Source organism: Macaca thibetana, chromosome 12 (genome assembly GCF_024542745.1).
Source record: "Macaca thibetana thibetana isolate TM-01 chromosome 12, ASM2454274v1, whole genome shotgun sequence".
Taxonomy (NCBI): Eukaryota; Metazoa; Chordata; class Mammalia; order Primates; family Cercopithecidae; genus Macaca; species Macaca thibetana.
In genome coordinates this window covers 99,738,072-99,760,455 of record NC_065589.1, presented here as the reverse complement: position 1 = coordinate 99,760,455, position 22,384 = coordinate 99,738,072, and the positions used below count along the sequence as shown (strand labels likewise).

Sequence of the window (22,384 nt, the reverse complement as noted above, 5' to 3'; positions counted from 1 at the left end):
GTACTTCATGTTAAATTCTTTTTCCAGCTATTAAAAAAAAAAAAACTGTTCTTTTGGAGTTTTCTGCTAGGCAGATGTTGAACTTCCTACTTTATTCTCTGATCTTTTCTTTCTTTTCTCTCTCTGCCTCTTTTTTTTTTTTTTTTTTTTTTTTTTGGAGACGGAGTCTCATTCCTCATTGCAACCTCTGCCTCCCAGGTTCAAGCGACTCTCCTGCCTCAGCCTTCCAAATGGCTGGGATTACAGACACAGGCCACCACACCCAGCTAATTTTTGTATGTTTAGTTAGGACGGGGTTTCACCATGTTGGCCAGGCTGGTCTCGAACTCCTGACCTCAAGTGATCCACCCACCTCAGCTTCCCAAAGTGCCGGGATTACAGGCATGAGCTACCGTGCCCGGCTTTGATCTTTTCTTTCTCCTCATGTCTTAGCTTTTCCTGATATTTTTGGGTCACTTACTTTTTCCTCCAGAAATTTACTTGATTTAAAAAATATATTTATATTTTTACTTTCCTAATGCCACTCTCATTTATTATTTCTGTTTTTATGAACCCTATATGTTTTCTTATCCCAATTATACTGCTAATAGTTTTTGTTTGTTTCTTTCCATCTGTTTCTTGTAATATTTCTGCTTACTTTGGGTTTCTTTCTGTGTTTTCTTATTTTTATATTCTTATTTCATTTCACAACTTTTTCTAAAGACTGTAAGCTTCATGAGAGCAGAGGGTGTTTTATTCAGCACTTGAAACAGTGCATTGCACATATTATTCAATGCTATTATTCATACAATAAATATTTCCTTAATTATTAGTTGTAAGTTAGTAAGTAGTTAATGTATAATAACTTATACCTGCCTATTCGCATTTTTAAAAGAAGCATTTAAAATGCTGGTTAAAATTTCCTTGTGTTAGGAGCCAGGGCACTGGACTTCTTGACTGACAGTCTTCTCTAAATCAATCACATGATTAAGCTGACTTTTCATTGGCGATATCCAAATTTTAGTGTCTGCAGGACCTGGGAGCCATTCACTTCTGCTAGAGAAGACTCCTCCAAATTTCCAGATGAAGGGATATATTTTTGCCTCTGATGAATCTGGGAGGTTGACTGAGGATGGGGACTAAAAGTCTTCTTGCTAATGAGGTAGATTTTAATCCCCCAGTTTGCAGTCTCACACTCACCTCTTCCCTCTGCAATGTCAAGTGACTTTGAGTCTAGACTCTAGAAGCTTCCTTGTTTAATCTTGTCTCATGAAGGTCTGGGAGCTATCACCTGACTATTTGCAATGGGTGAGTAAGCCTGGGAGTCTAGCCTTTCTGAATGATGTAGGCAGTCTTGACCATATCTTCCAAGGTACCAGGCACTACTAAGTGATCAACCTCTTGGATATTCTGTAGCGAAAGGCAAATTTGTTAACTTCTTTGTCATTAATACCTTCATCCTCACAACTGCAAAGACAGGTTCTAACTTCATTTTACAAAGTCATTACAATGCTTTCATATGCCTTCTATCTTCCAAAAATTTCTGAGACACATTATTCTCTTTTGTTCACATTCACATTCTCTATGAGTTTGTAAACATAACATATTTTGATTATTTTACTGTGATATCAGTAGGATTTCAATAGGTAGGGGAGATTAAGATAGATGATCAATGCACAACTTTCAACTAAAAATCTATCCTAACATCTTTACCTCAGCTAATGTAATATCTATAGCAGATCAAAACTGAACATTGTTTTCCAGTTTCAGGATTCAACAAATAAAAATTCGTAACTACTTTTGAATGGATAGAGTGGTAAACACAAACCTTTAGTCTACTCATCTCCCTGATTTCCGAAGTATTGCTATCATTATTTCACCTTAGATAATGTTCTAAATGGTTATTTAAAAAACCTTATCTGAACATGATTAAAATAGAAAATAGGCACTTGATTCTATGTAAAATAACAGAGTAAAAGTGTCATAAATATTATTCCATATCTTAATCTGCGAACAATACAATGTAAAGGATAGTGAGCTAACAGGTATTTGTTGAATATCCACTTTGAGAGGCAGTAGGTACAGCATTTGAAAGCTTTGGGGACAGAATGCATGAGGTTTTTAATCAGATGAATCTGGGCTAACCAATAGACTCTGACTCCTACAAACTTTGCAATATTTTCCCACTTGCCTTAGAGTCATCATTGATGCAACGGAGGCAATGATCATAACTACCTCATAGCATTGATGGAACATGGTACTTGTTAAACACTGTTGGCTCTAGAACAAAATAACCTGTGTTTGAATCCCACCTGTTACTTAATAGCTGATCTCAGTCTAGCTCAACTTCCTTCAATGCTGAATTTAGGTGATGTAGAGGAGTAGATTTTGGTCTTTCAGTTGGTGAGATAATAAGATTCAGATTTAGATAATGAGAGTTTGGACATTAGGCTGATGCTAGAACAGGACAAGACTCGGGAATCATGGGAGGGAAAAATATAGTTTGTGTGAGGCAAATTATTGAAAGTCAGAGGTGAGATTGGGATAGGCAGAATTTGAAGATGATCTTAAGATTCCTACCTCCTGGTGAACATGCCCTGTATACTCCCATCTCCTTGTGTGTTTGAAGGTTTTTCTAATAAAATGCTTTCAAATGTCTTAGAAGAAAATGGTTAGAATTTCTTTTCAAGGCAAGAAATAAATCATTTCAAAAGAGTTTATAGAAGCATGAAAGAATTTCATAAATATATTAGTTTAATGATAATTATCAATTTACTAGAATGTATTTACCCATTTACTGGAATATCAGCTGAAAGACAAATAATACAGTTGGTATAGGGAAGATCATAATTATGAAGGCTTACCAGGTGCTCTAAGGTATATATGTATTAATTTTTAAATTTCTTTTGCAATCCTATGAGGTATAAGTACTATACCATGTCATATTTTGATAAAATAGAAGTACCAAGAGGTTAAATAATTCATTCAGAGGATAAATGATAATAGAATATAAGACAGTCTGAAACAATTATACACATAAGTATAATTCTATTAGAAGCAGACATGTATCTATAACTATATTAATATCTGTATCTATCTATCTATCTGTCTATCTATCTATCTATCTATCTATCTATCTATCTATCTATCTGTCTATCTATCTATAAATATATACATTTTTTTGAGATGGAGCCTCGCTCTTGTCACCAGGCTGGAGTGCAGTGGTGTGATCTCAGCTCACAGCAACCTCTGCCTCCCGGGTTCAGGCGATTCTCCTGCCTCAGCCTCCCAAGTAGCTGGGACTACAGGTGCACGTCACCATGCCCAGCTGATTTTTGTATTTTTAGTAGAGACGGGGTTTCACCATGTTGGCCAGGGTGGTCTCCATCTTTTGACCTCATGATCCGCCAGCCTGGGCCTCCCAAAGTGCTGGGATTACAGGAGTGAGCCACCGCACGGGCCCACCTATCTGTATTATTATTTCCAATCAAAAGGTCAGGTATTTTTCTTTAGAAGAGGAACCTAAGCTCCAAGTATTATATATGCTACACAGGTCAAGGAACTAGTATTCAAAGTAGGATCAGTTATTTCAATTAAAGACTCATTGTGGGGGGTCATTTTGAAGATTCAATCTTATTTCAGTAAGAGTAGATGTCAAAGCTCCTAAGAGAAATTATGAAAGTCCACCTGGAAAAGGCTTGCAACTGACTTGGTTCATATTTTAAAAAGAATGATGAATATGTTTCTAACAAGGTATCTTAAGGTAAAGCTATTAAGGTTTGTGGTGAATTCAAATAAATAATAGGTCACATATATAAAGAGGTACAATATAAAAGTTGAAAGGCCAATTCCAATATGGTGTTATACACTATGCTAAGTATTGCAGATTTAAAGATGAATAAAACATGCCCCTTGCCCTCAAGAGTCCCTTGAAGGACATCTGCTTTTCTTCGTTTTCAAGAAATTAGTTTTATGTGATTCTTACTGTTATAACCTTGGGATGTGACAAGTTGTGAGAGAAATGATTTATCAGGGAACTTTGATAGCTAAATCATACCACAGTGATCAGATTAATGAATTTTAGATCAATCTACTCATTCTTTTTTCTGTTTTCACCAGAAACTCCTGAGCTAACTCCCAATTTAGCTTCAAATAATATTTTTTCAACTATACTGATTTACCTCTTCTTTGACTAGTTCTCTTTTAGAATACATCTAAGTAAGTGGTGCTAACCTGGAGATAAATGAAGGACCCATCTTTTATAAAAATGTGCTGCCTTGAAGAATTTTTTTGACAGAAAAAAACGGCAGACTTTCTCTTTTAAACCGTATGTTCTTACATTTCTGATATCTGGAATCAACAGCTTGCCAGAAACATTTCCAATCAAAAGCCAGACTAACCCATAAAGGTGTCCAGAGAAGTCTGTTCTGATTACTGAAGATGTTGAACTAGTCTTGACTTCAAACAGTAGATATTTCTACACTTTAGTGGTATATGACAGCTCTATTCATTCCACAATGTCAAATTCTTTGGTTTTGGCCATTGGGTATTTATGCACTTCTGGCTAGGGAGGCAGAGAAGCCTAATTTGATTCTGGAGCCAAAAGTTTTTAGGCCCTGTTCCTTTGGAACTTGGACTGGAGAATGTTGGCACTGTATAAAGACTAGGACAGATCAAGTAGTCACACATAACTAACTGACTCAACAGAGCATATTCAGAGAGAAAGATCATGCCTACACATTGGATAACCATTCTCCAAGGCAGACTGACAACACCCTGAATTCAATCACCCTTAAATAAACACACAAGGAAAGCACGGCTTTAACATACCTTCTGGCACAGCTCTCCAATACTGCCTGATTGGGTTTAGTGCCATAGGCCAGGCTGCAGATGCAGCCATTACTGTTGTTCTTACTTATGTCTGTCTGCTGTCTGCTAACAAGCATTCATATGCTTTGGATCATTAAAGTCACAACCTCCTATGCCAATCTATTCCTCTCCATGGGTTTGCTGTAGATTAGAAAGAGAGATGCTATTTCTGTTTCTTTTTCTTTCCATTAAGACCTCCAGTCAGGGTTATTTCTAAGGTCTGAATATCATAGCTTGTACCCTTGCCCTCATTGAACATATAAATTGTGCTCCCATTAAGCTTGTTCTTTTTGCTTGATTTATTTCCCTTGCTGTTGTATGTGCCTTTTCAATGCAAGGCAAATGATTTGTGCTGGAACTGCAACAGACAAAAGTGCTGTAACTTAAGCTGCTTCCTGATGCCACTGCTATCTATGAGAGGTCTGCTATACTTACACCCATGGTAAATATCTTCTGACACACTCCAGGTGGTCAGGATTTTCACAATCCAACCCATTTCAGTGTTAGCACTTGTCATGTGGGGCTCTGTGAATTCTTCCCTTTCATCTTACTGTTGGTGGCAGGTTGGATACATTTGGACATACCGTACAAGGCCACATGTGTCCACAGGTATAATCGAAGGTGGAGAAGCACAAGTTTCTCTTTCAGGGAAACACAGAGGACAGATATTGTACAGAGAAAAAAAGAAAAAAAAATTGTCACTTGTAGTATTATGCAGGCTGCCCATCTAAACCCATCATTGCCTGGCACCTACACACTAAGGGCAAGAATCCAGCCAACTTGTGAGTGGGCACCATGCCATTTGAGCAGATGGGCATGGAAGTCGGCAGCCAGTAGACCATGTATGTGCATCAACGGTGGGTGTTGAGGGCACGATTCCCAGAGGAGAATGTCCTAACAGCTGTCTGGCCTGAGCCAACATACTTACGACCAAGGAAAAGTGCCATCCTTCAATCCTGCTGAGTTGGATTAACCTTCAGAATGAAATCTGCTTTTTCGGCAGCAGAAGGTGAGTTTAGGGTCTCTGAAAACCTCAAAGAATAAGTGAAGAAAGGAAACTGGGAGGATACAGTTATTTGCTATTGACTAAAGATACTGAGGACATTCAATATGCTTATTTTAAATCTTTGACTGAGAACCTGTGCATTCTTGAAAGAATGTTATAATTGTTCAAAGCTTGGCTTCCCACAATACTGTTAGAAGTGACCTTCCAACACAGGCAGACCATTTTCAGTGAGTTAACACTTTTCCACCTTTGTATTAAGAAATAGTGATGTTTGAAGAAAGGTATCAGTGGACTACTGACAGCTGACTGTGGGTAGATATCTTTGTCAAACTTGACATATCATGGATTAAATTAGATATATTGTGGATCAGAGCTTTCATAAAAGAGAATTTCTTCTTCAGTGATGGAACATACACTTGAAGAAGTAAGATGTAAACTTCCTATTTCAACCAAAGCCTTTCTGGGCAATGAAAGAAACATTTTTATTTGAGACTGAAAATAAAGCCTGATTCTAATTTGTTAAGAATTTCCGGACAGTTAAACATCATTAAATTAGATAGAAATTGTTTCTTTCAAACATAGCCAATGGTGATTTGACAATGATTTGTTTTATTTGGTTAGGAATAGGTAGATAATTTTAGCATTCAGATTCTTAATTATTTTCTATGTTGTTTTCTTATGAGGTATTTGTGAGGTAGTTCTTGGTATTGTTTTCTGTTGTCTTAAATCTTTTATTTTAAATATAACATATGACTTGAGTTGTGGAGACAATGTCAGTTTGGTTCAAGATTACCCAACTACATTTTCTTAATCTACTCCCTAAACTATTTCATTTTGTTTATATCAAGAGAATAAGTGCTTATATTATTGGGGGTGAAAGAGATGAATAAGTAATTTTATCTGCTAATGGCAGGAACTATAGCTTTGGCTTTGATGAATTATATAATGTCTTAGATCTAATACCATTAGTAATACTATGAGTAGAATAAAATGTTTATATGTCTGTGTTGGCCCTGAGTTTCTCATTGTATCAATTTAGAAATTCATGACTAAAAAATAAGTGATTCTACAGAGAAAAACCAAGAAAATTACATTATCCAGGCATCTCTGAGTTTCTTGGCTCTGGTGCTTCTTACCTTAAAAGCCGATTTGAAGGCTAAAATTGTGGTATGTCCAGGTTCCATATGAATGACCCCTCTCAGTCTGAGAAAACTTAGAGAGAAACAATCTAGTGAAAATATACAAAAAAAGATAGGGGAAAGCTAAAGGGAATGGTATTCAGTAATAAGCAAGAAAATGTGTGTATTATCTATAATTTTTATTTAAATAGTAAGGTCACGAGGCAGTTTGATTTTCTTTGTGGAACACATGTGTTTTGGACTAAATAAAGCAGAGAAAGAATATTAAGGAGTTAGAATAATTTTAGCAAACCCTTCCCGTTGGCTATCTGGGATATAGGAAAATGTGGTTGAAGCTGACTTTAACTCAGCTAGACTTACCCCAGAAGTGAGAGGCTGGTGGGTACTGCAGGTGACGCAGATGTTTACCAAAAAAAAAATCCACACATTTTTTAAAAGCTGATAAACTTTTATTTGTCCTCAAGAAGGTTTTTGAATCATTTCCTTTCATTTTGTGCAGGGGATAAAAAAGAAAACAAGAGAGTGTCAGATTTCTGACTGACAATAACATTCAATCAAAAGAGGCTTAGGAAAGAGTCCCCCTCCCCCCAAAAAAAGAGAGAACATTTGTTTCTGAAAGTCCACTATGGCAATTGAATGATATTGTGGGCAGATGGAGGAAAGTGGAAATGTGAAACAATTTACTTATCATACATTAATAAGGAACAAAACAGAAAAATTGGGTCTTTTTTGGTTTATGATATTTGCTCCCATTAGGATTATGAAAAGATGCATTTAGATAGTGTTAGAATAATTGTGGGACATGGATAAATTTTACATGTGTTCACAAATAGTTAAAATTAGAAGATTAACTGTAAAGAAAAAAAAAGCTTCACTAACTTTCCTTAATTTCTGATTGTAATAGCTTTAAGAAATAGAATTTGGCAAAACAAATGAAGATTTGAATGTAAGAATTGGGATACACCAAAAAAACTTTTGAGAAGCTGTAAAGATAAAAACTAAACTTAACCACAGATTTATTTCTGCTTTTCATCCAAGTATCCAGGGACGTTGCTAATGGGAGGTACGCCTCAGAAACGTACATGTCTGTGAAAATGTTGGAACAAACTAATGCTTTTCTTCAAGTGATTTTATTTCAATTCTAAGCCACAAGATATAAACTTTCATCAAAAATGGTAATCTATTTAAAATCAGAGCTATGTGGAATGTTTCATGTTTATGTATAACTTTCATAGTAGACCCTCCTACACAAGGAAAATAATATGCCCAAATTCTGTTATTTTTACAGTATGTAATATATCACATACTAATCCCACCCATCAGTTTCATATCCTTTAAATAGATAAAAATGAAAAAGGAATGGAAGAAAAAATGACGACACTTTGAAAAACTGACTTTTTAATTCCTCTTTTTGGAGAAAAAGATATCTGAAAAACTTAATTATGATCTATATCCTGATAAGAACAAAGAGGAATTTGAAGGAAAATAGGCATTATATATTCAGAATACTATCTTTTTCCATTTTGCTTTGCACAATTAGAAAGCTAAGTACCTGGGGAGGGGAAGAACAGAAGTAGAAAGGGAGAGTGTGGTGGGTGGTGATAAATAAGGAAAAACACAGATTTTCAGTAATACTAGGTTCAAAATAATCCAAGTCAGAAGAAATTTATATTTCAAGTTTTTTCAATGGTAGTTACAAATCATTCCTATTTGCAGGACGTGATAATTCAATAGGAAATAGCGCCATTGAAAACATGATTGCCCACACGCAGTAAAAGATAAGGTCGGACTTTTTTTTCTCCCCAAAAGAAGGGTTACCATCAGTTTAAACATTTATTAGGAAAACTCAGTTGCTTAATATGCAGAATATTGTAATAAAAATAATTTAAGACATAGTTATGCCATCTTGAATGAAACTCTTAATAAACAGGTCAGAGAAACAGAATTGTCAGGGCCCCTTCTCTTTTTATAAAATATTGCAAGTAAGTCAAGAGGTAGAAATTCACAAAATTTTTCAAATGGGAATTTTAGCATGATATTGAAACCAACATTCCATCATTTATAAATGCAAGTACTAGCAAAATAAATGAGGCTGCGAACATTTAATTATGTAATAGACATATATACATGTTCTCTTCTGTTTAGAGGGGGGACCTATATACTATATAAAAACACTTGGAAACAAAATAAAAGAGACTCGCATAAAAATAATATATTAAAACTTCTCAGAAGCTTTACAGAAATGCTTCTGTTTTTGAGAGAAAATAATTTATTGAAATAAAGTTGTATCAAGCTACTGCTAATATTATTCTTCTATTCAAGTTTTCAAAATTTAATAATTAATGAACAATTCTAGCAAAAGTGAAAAGGATTGAAGACCAAATGTTGGAACCCTCCTTTGTCTGCATTCTGAAACTTAATCTAAGCAACTTGAAGAATAAAATGTAGGGGTTTGATATCAGATACATTTAAAAAGTTCTGAGATTGTTGAGGAAGACTTTACTGTTTAAATGAAATTCTCTCTGCAGTACTGGTAGTAGAGATTTTATAACACAAGCAAGTATATTTTGATCACCTACTATTAGAAATTACTGACATATGGATGTACTAAATGTGAAATGTTTTCTGGATAGAAATAAATGGTTCATAAGGACATCTAATGTTTCAAGCTGAATATTTGTCAAGAGTGTGTCCCATAATAACTATAAAATTATCAGATAATAATAAGCTATTAATCAATATCTATATAAGTACTATAACATTTTCTGTTATTTGTACTATGGCTTAGGAGAGACTTTTTTCCCTTCAAACTTACTTGATGAGATTTTGGTTGACCCAAATTTTCTTTATAATTATTATTTCAATTAAGTATATTATGTAAAGACAACCTGAAATATCCTAATTTTTCCTGATATCCACGCAAACCAATTAAGCCATTTTGGATCCAGAATTTCCTAAATCATAAGTCTCAGTCAACATAATCTGATTTGGAGGGATCACATATTTCTTGGCCTAATGCTTTACTGAGAACAACATTAAAGCAAAGACAGGTGATGAAAGCTCTCTTTTTTCAACATCTTCATAACCTGGTTGAAAATGATAGATTGGCTAGTTTATTGATTTAGGAATGATCAGCAATATTATTTTCCCTAAAGGAGTATTAAGATGATTCATAACAGATTTGAAACCTGATTTCTAGCATCCTGTATAAATGTGTACAAATTTATAAGTCTGACTCTAAATTTCTACCTTAGAAATAGCCTTTTATGCACAGGGAGGGTCTCAACTTTGAAGATCCCCAAGAATTTAGTGACTGCTTATACACACACACACACACACACACACACACACACACACGTATATTGCTGGAGAAACAATAAAGTGTCATAGTTTAGCTTATTCTTAGATCTGAGTTAAAATACTACCTATTCCTTTCATTAGCTATGGATTTTCAAAGTTACTTAAACTGTATTTACTTCGATACTTATAAAAATGGTTAGTATTATTAACCTTTTCAGGTTTGGGTGAGAATTAAACATGCTAATAAATGCAAAACATATAGAACCATGCCTGGCAGAAAATAAGTACTCAATAAATGTTAGCATACAATATCATCTTTGTATACATTTCTCAATTTGCATTCTTATTTGTACCATGGACTCAACAGGCCCCTTCAAAGGTGAAATAAGTATGTGTTCAGTTTCTATTTTGGGTCTTCTGATTTAAATTTGTTTCCCAAACTGTAGTCATTCACTTACTATGTTTGTGAGTTTTTTCCATATTTCATACCATAAATTACTTATTTAACTATATTATTTAAACTTAAATAGCTTTATTTTAAAATAAAATATATTCATATCACTAGTAAGTGATTTTGGTGTGATACATTTTTCTATGAAACCTTAGGGTTTTATAAATCATTACAATGAAAGCACTCATCAGTTAAAATAATCTCTCATGCCCCTAATAATACGTACACCACACATTTCCAAACATTACCTTAAACAAAAGCTTTCTATAGGTGAGTGGAGGGGAATATTTAGAGACAATATTTAGAGCCCATAAGAATTTAGTAGTGGTCAGATGAAAGAGGGCATGGAGTTAGCCATAGAATAAATGGTCCAACTGACATAGTTAAAGGCCAAGTGCCCACTCATCAATGTTGTGGGGACATTTACTTGCTACTTCTCTAACACTTAAAACTTGAGGTTCTTTACTTTCCAGGAGAATTACTTTTGCCCTAAGACTGGAAATCTAGCTGGGTTTTAAGGAAATAGAACAAAAAAACTCCTTCCATCTTGGAACTCTTCCATTCTTGAAAGTTAAATATACGACATATGTATGAAATTTTCAGTGGAGAGTATAAATCTTAGTATAATGAGTAGTAATTAAGAGTAGTACATTCTAAATGTATAGCAAGATAAAATAAATTTCTGTTTTTAAAGAGGTTTAGATACCAAATGCATATATTCTTCCACTCCTGAGAAGAAGTTGAAGTATCAGTGGATAATTAATAAGTGTGAATTTTGGGTTTCTAGGATCACTCCCATTAACTAAGTAGTCTGCCCTCAGTTTCCTTATGCATAAGACCTTTCATTTAGATGTTAATTGAGCATCAGTTATGGGTAACATATTTAAGGTAATGCTAGCAGCTGTAAAATCCTCTAAAATAGATGAAAGTTCCAAAAAATAGAAGGCTTATTCTCACTTATGTAACAGTTAAATGAAAGTTTTCTTCAGGAACTCCCTCTGCAACTTTTCTCTTAAATACAAAAATATTCCACAATAAAAATTTACTAAAGAAAACAAAGTGAGTTTTACTAGCCTATGTATGGTTTTCCCCACATGGTGATTCAGAGTCCAAACTTCTTCCATCTTGCATCTTCATCCCTCCATAGGGCCTTGTTCATTGTTTTCCCAGCCAGGGTATGAGGACAGAGAGGACATGGAGGGGAAACACTCGCTGGTTAATAGCCTTAGCCAGGGAGTGGCTGGCATTGTTTCTGCTCACATCCATTGGTCTGAACTAGTCACATGGCCACTCCAAACTGCAAGGCAGGCTGCGAAATGTAGCATCTAGAAAAGAGGATGAAATTTTGGTGAACAGCCAGCCTGCCGTTCAGCCCTCCCTCCCCTTCACCATATAGCCATTTACACCTGTTTCGCAACACTTAGCAATCCATCCATCCACCTCCCAAAGGACACAGCCTAAAGTCCCATCCAGTTACAGCATCAAACTCAAGTTTCAGAATCTCTAGTGATAAACAGCTCTCTCCATAAAGTCCAGGTTTTGTGGGAGGAGTGGGGAGACAGCACAGATAAGTGATTTAGAGCTTGAGATATAAGTTCTCTCTCCCACTTTCCCCACTGCATCAAATAGACAACAATGGAGCAACAACTTGGTACCTGGGAAAAACAAATAAACAAAAACCTTTCTCATTTGTAAAAGAAAAAATAGGTAAACAGCCAACAGTCACTGGATCAAAACAATAATTAAATCCTACTGGTCAGGCTCTGTGAGACAACTTCCCCGGAAGTTGAGACAGTCCCCGGCTCTCCTTTCTGAAATTCCTCATGGCCACTGTTCTCCAGGGTTTCTGGCCTTCTTTCTGAAGTCTCTTCCTTCTCAATTATCTCCCATAGGCCACCTGTGAAGCAAACACTGGGGAGAATTATCTCCTTAGATTTTTACTTTCTTCATAACCCAGTTTTCATAGAGCAAATGTGGGGCCCCAGGGTTGTATGGAGTCATGGAGTTTTTAGGCCAGGATTCTGATTTATTTTTTTATTTTTATTTTTTTGGTAAAACAATTCTCTCAAAATCTTCATAGACATTGATCTAATTCCTTCAGTCAGTTGCATGTGCCAGTAACCAGAACCAAAAACAATAAAGTGCTTTCCTAGACATAGTACTTAGGCCTGCTTTATTTCTTTAATTTCTTACACTGCCCTCTCTCCCTCTTTCTCTCTCTCTTTCTCATCCTCCTCATGCCCCTTCTTTCTTCCTTCTCTCTCTCTCCATGTAAATATGAAACAATATTAATGAGAGCTTCTGATTAAATTATAAAATAGTATAAGATTTGATTATAAATTATCTTTCTCTTTTTGTTTCATTGTAGAATCTGTCTATCATGCTTCTTCAGGGGAAAGAACATTGAGATTTCTTTTAATTTGTTTCAAAAGCACATAAAGAAAGTGATTTTTGAGTATTTAAACACATCTGGTTAATAATAGAAGACATGATACTTAATAGAACGTTGATTCTGAAAAAGCTGAGCTCACATCATCAACAAAAAACATTTCAACATGAAATATTTTGTCCTAGTTACAAATCACCTTGAAACATAGAGGTGTGAAACAATGTTTTTATCATGCTTAGAGTCTGGCCAAAAATTCAGATGAAGCACAGCAGGAATAGCTTGTTTCTACCCGACAATATATTTGAGGTCTCTTCGGGGAAGTTTGAACATTGGGGGAAACTCAACGGCCAAAAGGCAATCACCGGGAGTTCTTTATTTTATTTTATTTTATTTTATTTTATTTTATTTTTTAGAGTGGGATCTCACTCTGTTGCCCAGGCTGGAGTGCAGTTGTATTGATCATAACTTACTGCAGCCTCGAAATCCTGGCTCAAGTGATTCTCCCACTTGAGCCACTGTGGTAGCTAGGGACTGACTATAGGTGTGTGCCATCATGCTAGCTAATTAAAAAAATTTTTTTTTTTTTTGTAGAGTTAGAGTCTCACTATGTTGCCCAGGCTAAGGCTCTTTTTAAATTTAATGTTCTATTTTTTAATTATTAGGGGTACATATTGGGTATATATATGTATAGAGTAGTGTGATGTTTTAACAAGGGGCTACAATATGTAATAATCAAATCAGGATAATTGGGGTATTCATTAACCTGAGCATTTGTCATTTCTTACTTCACATGTTCTCACTCATTTGGGAGAGCTATAAAGCAATTGATATCATAGAGACAGGGAATAGAATGATGATCACCAGAGCCTGTGAAGGGTAGAGGACTTCTTTATACTCACAAGCTTGGTGGTTGATGCTGGCCGTCTGCTGGAACCTCAGCCTTTCTATCAGTCGGAAACCTATAAGGCTTTCCATGTGCTCACTCTGTGGGTCTGATTTGGGTTTCCTCCAACATATTTTCCAAGAGTGAGGGTTCTCAGAGGACACAGGAAAATGTATGACATTTTTGTTTTCCAATCTTTGAAGTCATAGAGTGGAACTTCTGCTGTACTTTTTGATTGAAGCAGGCATAAGTTCTGCCCAGGTTAACATGAGAGAACACAGACGCCAACATTGGAAGGAAAGGGGTATCAAGGTTACATGGTAAGAAGAGAATTGGGTTTGAGATGTGGTTGCAGCCAGCCATCTTAGAGTACATATTTTATTCAATTTAGTCAATGTCCAAAACATTTACTTCTCATTTTATATCTATTTAATTCACATGCTTGAATAACACTGAATAGGTTATTTTTATGTGTATTCTTACTAAACTCTATTAAGAAAAATTATGTAGTAATATCCAATGTCAATATATTTGCAGATATCCCGACACAGAAGGAATCATTCACAGCATATCTTGAAAGATGTCATTCCTCCATTGGAACAGTTGGTGAGTGGTTAAGTCATTATATTCTTCATCTACTGATACAAAATAAATTACCACAAAACTCAGCAACCTAGAACAGCATAGGTTATTATCTCATTTTTCTGTGGGTCAGGAATTGGGGCATCACTTAGTAAAGGGATCTACTTGGAGTCTCTCAAAACGTTGCAACAAAAGTGTCAGCCAGAATCGGGATCTCATCTGAAGGCTTGTGTGGGGAAGGTCTGCTTTCAAGCTCACTTATGTGGTTGTTAGCTGGGTTCAGTTCTTCCAGGAATGTTGGCCAAAGGCTGCTCTTATTTCTTTGCCACGTAGATTTCTCCAAAATAACAGCTTGTGTTTTCAAAGCATCCAAGATGAGAAGGCAAGAGGGAGAGTTTGCTAGCAAGATGGAAGTCAAAATCTCTTGTAACCTAATTGTAAAAGCAATATGCCATCACCTTTGCCACATTCTTTTGGTTAAAAGTAAGTCATTAAGTCTAGTTCACACAAGGGGAGAGGATTACAAAAGGATGTGAATAATAGGAACCAGAGACTACAGGGGGCTTATTGTAAATGTTGATAGATTTTTGTTATTGTTGTTGTTGTCTTCAAAAGCGATTAATAGACTCAACATCCATAAGAATGGCACTTTTTCCCATTTTTTTGTGTATTGTTGTATTCTAGCGGGTAAAAGAGTACCTGAAATATTATAAATAACATAAATAAATATAGTATTATAGATATCTTTAAAACACATAAGACCAACCTTTCTGATACCTTTCTTTTAATGACCTCTTTTTCAATAAATACAATGTGCTTTTCCTCCATACGCATTCGACTTGTCTTTCCTGCTATATTTCATATTGGTCAATATGCTTCCAGTCTTATTGGCTTACAGGATATTGCACCATGATGACTGTATTCCTGTCTATCTCTAGCTATTCCATCCCTGTTGTCTTTGGGATGTCCCATCCTCAGCACCAAAAATAATTTCTTTTTTTGCTTCAGTGTTCCTGTTTTCTATTACTTTTCATGTTCCAGATCCCACATCCTCACTCCAACTATTTCTGCTCACTCTGCTTTACTTTAGGATAAGAATTTCTCAAAATAATTATCTACATTTGCTGTTTCTAATTTCTGCCCTTCCTTTGTCTCTTGAACTAACTCTATTTAGGCTTTTATCTCAATCATTCACCTCTTATCCAGGTCACCGATTACCTCCGTGTCGTTAAATCCATCAGTAACTTCTCAATTCTCTCTTCAGTAGGTCTATCTGAGCATTTAACCCAATCGATAGCTCTCTTCTTCAATCAATTGCCTATTGGGTACCATGCTCACTATTTGGGTAATGGGTACACTAGAAGCCCAACTCCCACCAGTATGCAGTATATCCATGTAACAAATAAGCACATATATCCCCTGAATCTAAATTATTTATTAAAAAGAAACATTTTCCTAACATGGCTACCAGTAAACCACTTTCTCATGACTCTCCAATTAGCTGGAGAGCCACCTCTTTTCAATCCCTTTACAGGTCCCTCTTCATTTTGGAGCTCAGTTTTTATTTTTTCTCTCTATAATCATTCCCTAGGGCATCTCATTTAGTGTTGTAGCTTTACAGACGATGTAACACTAGCCACTTTTAAATTTCTATTTCCAGTATGGACCACAGCTTTGAACTTCAGTACTATAAATTTTGGCATTTTTACACACAATTCTAATATACATCCTAAACGTAGCATATCTGAAACTGATCCCAATTTTTGCCCAAACCAGTTCTCCATTTCAGAAGTCTCCTCCATTTCACAAGATGCTAACTTTGTTCCTCCAGGTGCTTCAGTCAAAACATTAACAGTCATCTTCCCTTGTTTCTGTCGTAACATAAATGAACATCAAAGAAACCAGTTTGCTCTATCTTCAAAATATATCCAGAATCAGTTCATTTCTAACCACCATTACTATCATCTGTCACCCAGTTTATTGAAATAGTCTCCCTGTTTACCAACTTCCACTGTCTACTGTTTATTTTCAACACAACAGCGAGAGTGATCCTGTTAAAATGTAAATTAGATTATGTTACTTATATTAGTCAGTTTGTTACTACAACAGATACCACAGACAAGGTGACTTTTAAACAACAGAAATTTATTTTTCATAGATCTAGAGGCTGGAAGTCCAAGATCAGCATTCCATTCTGGTCAGGATCTGGCGAGGACCCTCTTCTGGGTTGCAAACAGCTGACTTCTCCTTGTATCCTCACATGGCAAAAAGAGGGCAAGAGAGCCAGGGTTCCTTTTAAAAAGCCATTAATCCTATTCATGAAAGTTCCACCTTTATGACCTAATTACCTCCTAATAGCATTACACTGGAGTTTAGGATTTCAACATGTGAATTTTAAGGGGAAATAAACATTCGGTCCATCTCACGTCACTCCTTGACTCAAAATCCTCCCTGGCTTTTAGTCTACCCCAGGTAAAAGCTGAGAAACATCCAATGGTTCACTAGGCCCTAGAAGATTCATTGACCTCCCCAGTCTCACCTCTCCCTTTCTTCTCCTCTCTCCTGCTCCAATGAAGCTGATACCTCTGCAGGGCCATTACACCTGCTTTTGCCTCTATCTCTTACAAAATAATTTATTTGGTGCCCAGAAATTTGGATATCTCATATGTTCCTTTGCTTCACATCTCTGCTCTAATATCACCTTTTTAGATAGGTCTTCCCTAATCTCCCTTAAAAAAAAAAGATGAAACAAAAACAAACAAACAAAACCCATAAGGGCCAGGTGTGGTGGCTCATGCCTGTAATCTCAGCACTTTGGGAGGCCGAGGCAGGGGCTCACTTTAGGTCAGGAGTTCAAGACCAATCTGGCCAACATGGTAAAACCCCATCTTTACTAAAAATGTACAAAATTAGCCAGGTGTGGTGGCACTCACCTGTAGTCCCAGCTACTTGTTAGGCTGAGGCACAGAATCGCTTGAACCCTGGGGGTGGACGTTGCAGTAAGGCAAGATTGTGCAGAGAGAGATAAACAAAAAACAGAAAGGAACCTACAAATGAACAAACAAGAAACCACACCATTTCCATCCACACTACTCTCTTACCTTAATTTACTCTATAGACCTTACCACCAGATGGCATACTACAGCATTTATTTTTGTTAGTTTGTCACCCCATTAGAATTTTAGTTCTATGAGGGCAAGGACACTGTCTCCTGTGTTCATTACTCCATTCCCATGACTACAAGCATTGCTAGAACATGTTAAGGACTCAGTAAATATGTGTCGAAGGAAAGCATAATTAAAATTTAATGGTCTTTGTTTTTACTTCCAAGCTTGTATTACACAGGTCTACGCTTGTATACTTTCTCTCCTTTATCTTATCCTATGTCTCCGAGTGTAAATTAGTCATTTGTTCTAGGATGTCATCTGTGTCATTATAGAAATGAAGTCCCCCAAGTTAAACCCTTCATCAGTGCCTTCCCAAACTGATTCCCTCTTTCCACTGAGCCCATCTCTATTAGTAGCAAACATTTATCTAGGATTAGAACACATTTTCTTTATGTTCTTTATTTTCTCCCTGGCCCATTGGATAAGTCATCATTTTCTAATGAAATTTCTCCTCAATGGTTGTAGTGCCCACATGCTTCTCCTTGTGCACCCCCAAACCCTCACCCAAGCCTTGAAATGCTTCTGACCTTATGGTACCCTCCCATCCCCGCCACTGATCCTAGGCAGCAATTCCAGAGCAACCTTCTTTCAATAGCACTTTCATTATTTCATTTTCAAATTTTCTATAGCATCATGGTCCCCAATTTACGTTATTTATTATCCTCTCTCAAACACATACCCTCAAGCCAGGAGTAGTAACATGATTAAGACATGGCTCTTACCCTGAAGGAGCTTGGATTTCCTGTAGCAATTATAGTCGTTTCATCCCAGCACATGTTCATGCGTTGCTTTGTATTGTTCACTCCTATTTCATAGGTAATAGACTTGTTCCACGGCTGGATTGTAAATGTCTTGAAGTTAGAGGCTATGACTTGTACTTTCTTTATTATATCGTACTTCTACTTAGATTGCTTTTGATACTAGTACTTGTTCAGGAAAGACATGTTTGTGAATTGATGTAATAAGAAATTAAAAGTTTATTAAAACAATGTTGCTAGTTGCAGATATTAATAAATATATGCCTAACATTTGTAGTGAAAGCCATTTTTTCAATATAATTAGATATACTAATATATTGTTTTCAAAATTAATTATGTGGATCTCAACTTAGCATTTTCTCTAGGAAGGATTTCTCTAATTCCTTAAATTTTAATTAGTAGCCCTTCTTTGATCTGTCTCTCAATAGCAGCTGGGTCTTGACTCTATTCCAGCCCCATCACACTAAAATTGCCTATTTCCTTTATTGCTCTTACTGAGCTATAAGCTATTTGAAGGGAGGACTATGTCTTATTTATTGTTTTACTATTAAGACTTCATATAAAGGCTGGCACACTGTAATTCTCCAATAAATAGGAAAATAAATGATTTATTTGTTTGGTTTTATTTTAAATAAATTTGGATTACACAGAAAATAAAGTACAAAAATAATTATAAAGAGCTGGATTATTCTGTAAAAATAACACATAAAAAGTTTGCTCTGAAGTAGTTCATGAAACATGGCAAAAGTTAGGCTGAAAATGGAGCTCAGTAAATGTCTGTGTTTGTGTGTGTGTCTGTATGTTTATACATAAAATATATATGTACTTATATTTCAACAGTGCCAAAATGTGCCGCAAAGATTTTTACATAAAAATTATAATATATAATATATATAAAATCCAAATTATGGTTATTTAAAAAATTAATCAAAAATTATTATATAATTTTTTAATTGTGAATTTTCTATGCCACTGTATCAAGCATAAACTAATATCAGAAGAACCATTAGAATATTCAGAAATAGTTTTCTTAATTTACCTGCCTACACTTAAGGCTATTTGTTGATTTACTTGCATATAGCAGGGTTTCTCTGCAGCCTCAGTTCTAAATAAATGAAACTCAATTTGAATATTACTAATTATAGACAATACAGTAATAGATAATAGATCTATTTGCCCAATACTCTATTTTAGCCCCAATGACCTTGGAAAAGTAACATCGGGAAGTCTTGCTAAACAGAAGCAAAAACAATAATTTTTAAATTTTTTTACCTTGCAACTTATCTCACTCTTTTTTGCTGCATACTTGTATATTTTTTTGTTCTCTCTTTTTCCTTCCTTCTTTCCCTCTCTCATTCACACACACACACACACACACACACTCACACACACACAGTGCCACTAGTTCTAAAACGTTTTGGAACTACCAATCAGCTTACTTTCTAGTCTTGACTTGCATTTTCCTGGATCATCTCTTTGAGCACTTATCTTGCTGTGTCTTGTGAACATGGATAACATTCAACCTTTATCCATCAATCTCTACTTGAATTGAATTTCTTACTTAGTGTTATTTTAAAGGCAGAAACGTTATCTTCATCCCAAATTCGTTTTATGAATTATCTATATTGATGAGCAATGCCCCAGTAATCACCCATTTCCCCAGAGAGAAAATCTGATTAATTACAGGCCATTCATTATCGTTCACACTGACACTTTTTATTTCTCAGAACCTATGAAGTTTTATTTACATCTGATTAATCTGATACTGTGTTCTTTTTACCAGGACTCACATACTCTTTCCACACTCTGGTATGTTCCCTACTTTCATCTCTCCAACTTTCCTCACTTCCACCATGCCTTAGGGTGGCTTCCAGAGTCATCCAGGAGTCCTGGCAGTAGTTTCCTTGGCCGTACCTACCAGGATGAGCTATTATATGTGAAATAATATACAGGAAAATATTTCTGAGAATTAATGACATTCTTTCCTTTGGTGTTATTATCCATCATCTCCACTGTATGGATCTTCAGGCATATTTATTTCTAAAATGTTGGGATATATAAATCTCATTTCCTTTATATCTCATATTCAGATAACTCTACTAAACATTCTCCAGGAAACATGACAGACCTTGGCTTTGAGCCAAATTTATCAAAGTATCCTATTAGGTCCACCATGTTGTAGAACAATTATTCACTTTGTAAAATGAAATCTGCCATTTTGGATGCTCTCATAGAGGCGAACACCCTTTGGGAGTCGTGCTCCCTTTCTTAATGTTCCTTTTAAGAAAGTAGATTGCGAGCAGCATAGTTAAACAGAACAAAGCATTTCTTTCTTTTGAATATTGGCCGAAAGACATTCCTAATCTGAATCTAAAATTTCAGGGTGGAAACTACCCAGTTCACTGACGGAAGACGTTATTTATGCCACATGTATGTAAATCCATAGGATTTCAGTAGAAGAGACGGAAATCATTTCCTGAGAATCAGTGTGGTTGCTTAGAAAGTGCTATAATATTGCAACAGTTTTGTACATGAATCATCAAATCCGTCAATATGCATTTGTTTCCTGATCTTGTATATTCTCTATTATAACTGTTCATGAGACCTAATTATTTTCAGGGTACTTTTTCTTTTCCCCCTAAAGAAATGATCAAGAAAAAGAACCCTGTTTATAACATGTTAAATCTTTATCTTGTTTATTTTTATCAACAGAGTGTAAGACATGTCTATGGATAACCCTGCAGGAGTCAAAAGCCTGTGGCAGGTTTTACAGAATCATCTGCTACCTCCTGAGCTAGGAGGATTTTGAGGACAGAGCTCAGGAAGTTGCCATGGCTTGGGGGCAAAGCAGGCTTTTGCAGATAAACCTTAAGTCCCAGATTCTACCTTTTGGAGCCAGATATCATTTTGTGGATTAATTAATACTTGTGAGGTCTTTGAGCATGAAAGACATTGTGAGAATACAGTGTTTTCTCATTTTAAAACAAAGGACACAGACTTTGGGGGAATAATTCTATTGATCAAGCTGGGCTTTCCTTAAACTGCTGAAAAACTCCAAAAACTCTAGTCTTTCAAAGGTCTACTTGAGTAAGACAAAATTAGGTTTTCTGAAATATCCTTCCAGATCTTCAAGCTGTTAATAATGAGTTATGTAACAATAATAAGTTATATAATTTAATAATGCTAATAGAAACTATCTCTAAGTTTTCATTATTTCATATCCCTTTCCTTTTCTCAATTCAAGTATTTGTTGAGTATATTAATTCTCAACAATTAATATTTGTTGAGTATATTAAAATATTTGTTGAGGCCTTCACTGTGCTAAGCTAGGAATATGTGATAATATGCTAACTGGCCATGGCCTTTTCTAGAGAAGCGTTCAGTCTAGGGATGAACAGAAGTGTTAAATAAAGGAAGGCATAATTCTATAAGTGCAAATTACCAAATGTGCTATGATGAAAGAAAAACAAGTTTCTGTGAGAGCCTATACTGGATTAAGTAGTCATACGTGGATTCTTTGAAATGGCCAGTTAACTTAAGATTTTGCAAGATTGATGGAGCTTGCCAAGCAAAGAACTGGAAGAAAGAAGAATGTTGAAGTGGAAAGAAACAAGTGCAAGGGTCACCAGGTTGGAACAAAGTTGTTACACCTGAAAAACTGCAAGAATTCCATAGCAGCCAGAATATCATGAACAAGGGAAGAGTCATGGGTTTTGAGAGAGAGGCAGTGCCCAGATTGCAAAGGGCCTTGAAGTGATGGTAAGAAGTTCAGAAACCATTGAACACAGAAACAAATGACAATACCTCTCCCATCCAGCCCCACATTTGAAATCCATTTAACTGTAGAGTAGAGAAAAAGAA

The 22,384-nt window shown here is 35.7% G+C and overlaps 1 protein-coding gene across 2 annotated transcripts in view; it reads left to right on the top strand.

Moving 5' to 3' along the window:
• Positions 1-22,384, top strand: part of ARHGAP15 (Rho GTPase activating protein 15) — a 629,043-nt gene that overhangs the window by 61,011 nt on the left and 545,648 nt on the right. For both annotated transcript variants that reach the window (XM_050751741.1, XM_050751742.1), the window contains exon 3: positions 14,554-14,622. In XM_050751741.1, coding sequence (XP_050607698.1) covers positions 14,554-14,622 — 69 coding nt within the window. The remainder of the gene's footprint in view (positions 1-14,553; positions 14,623-22,384) is intronic.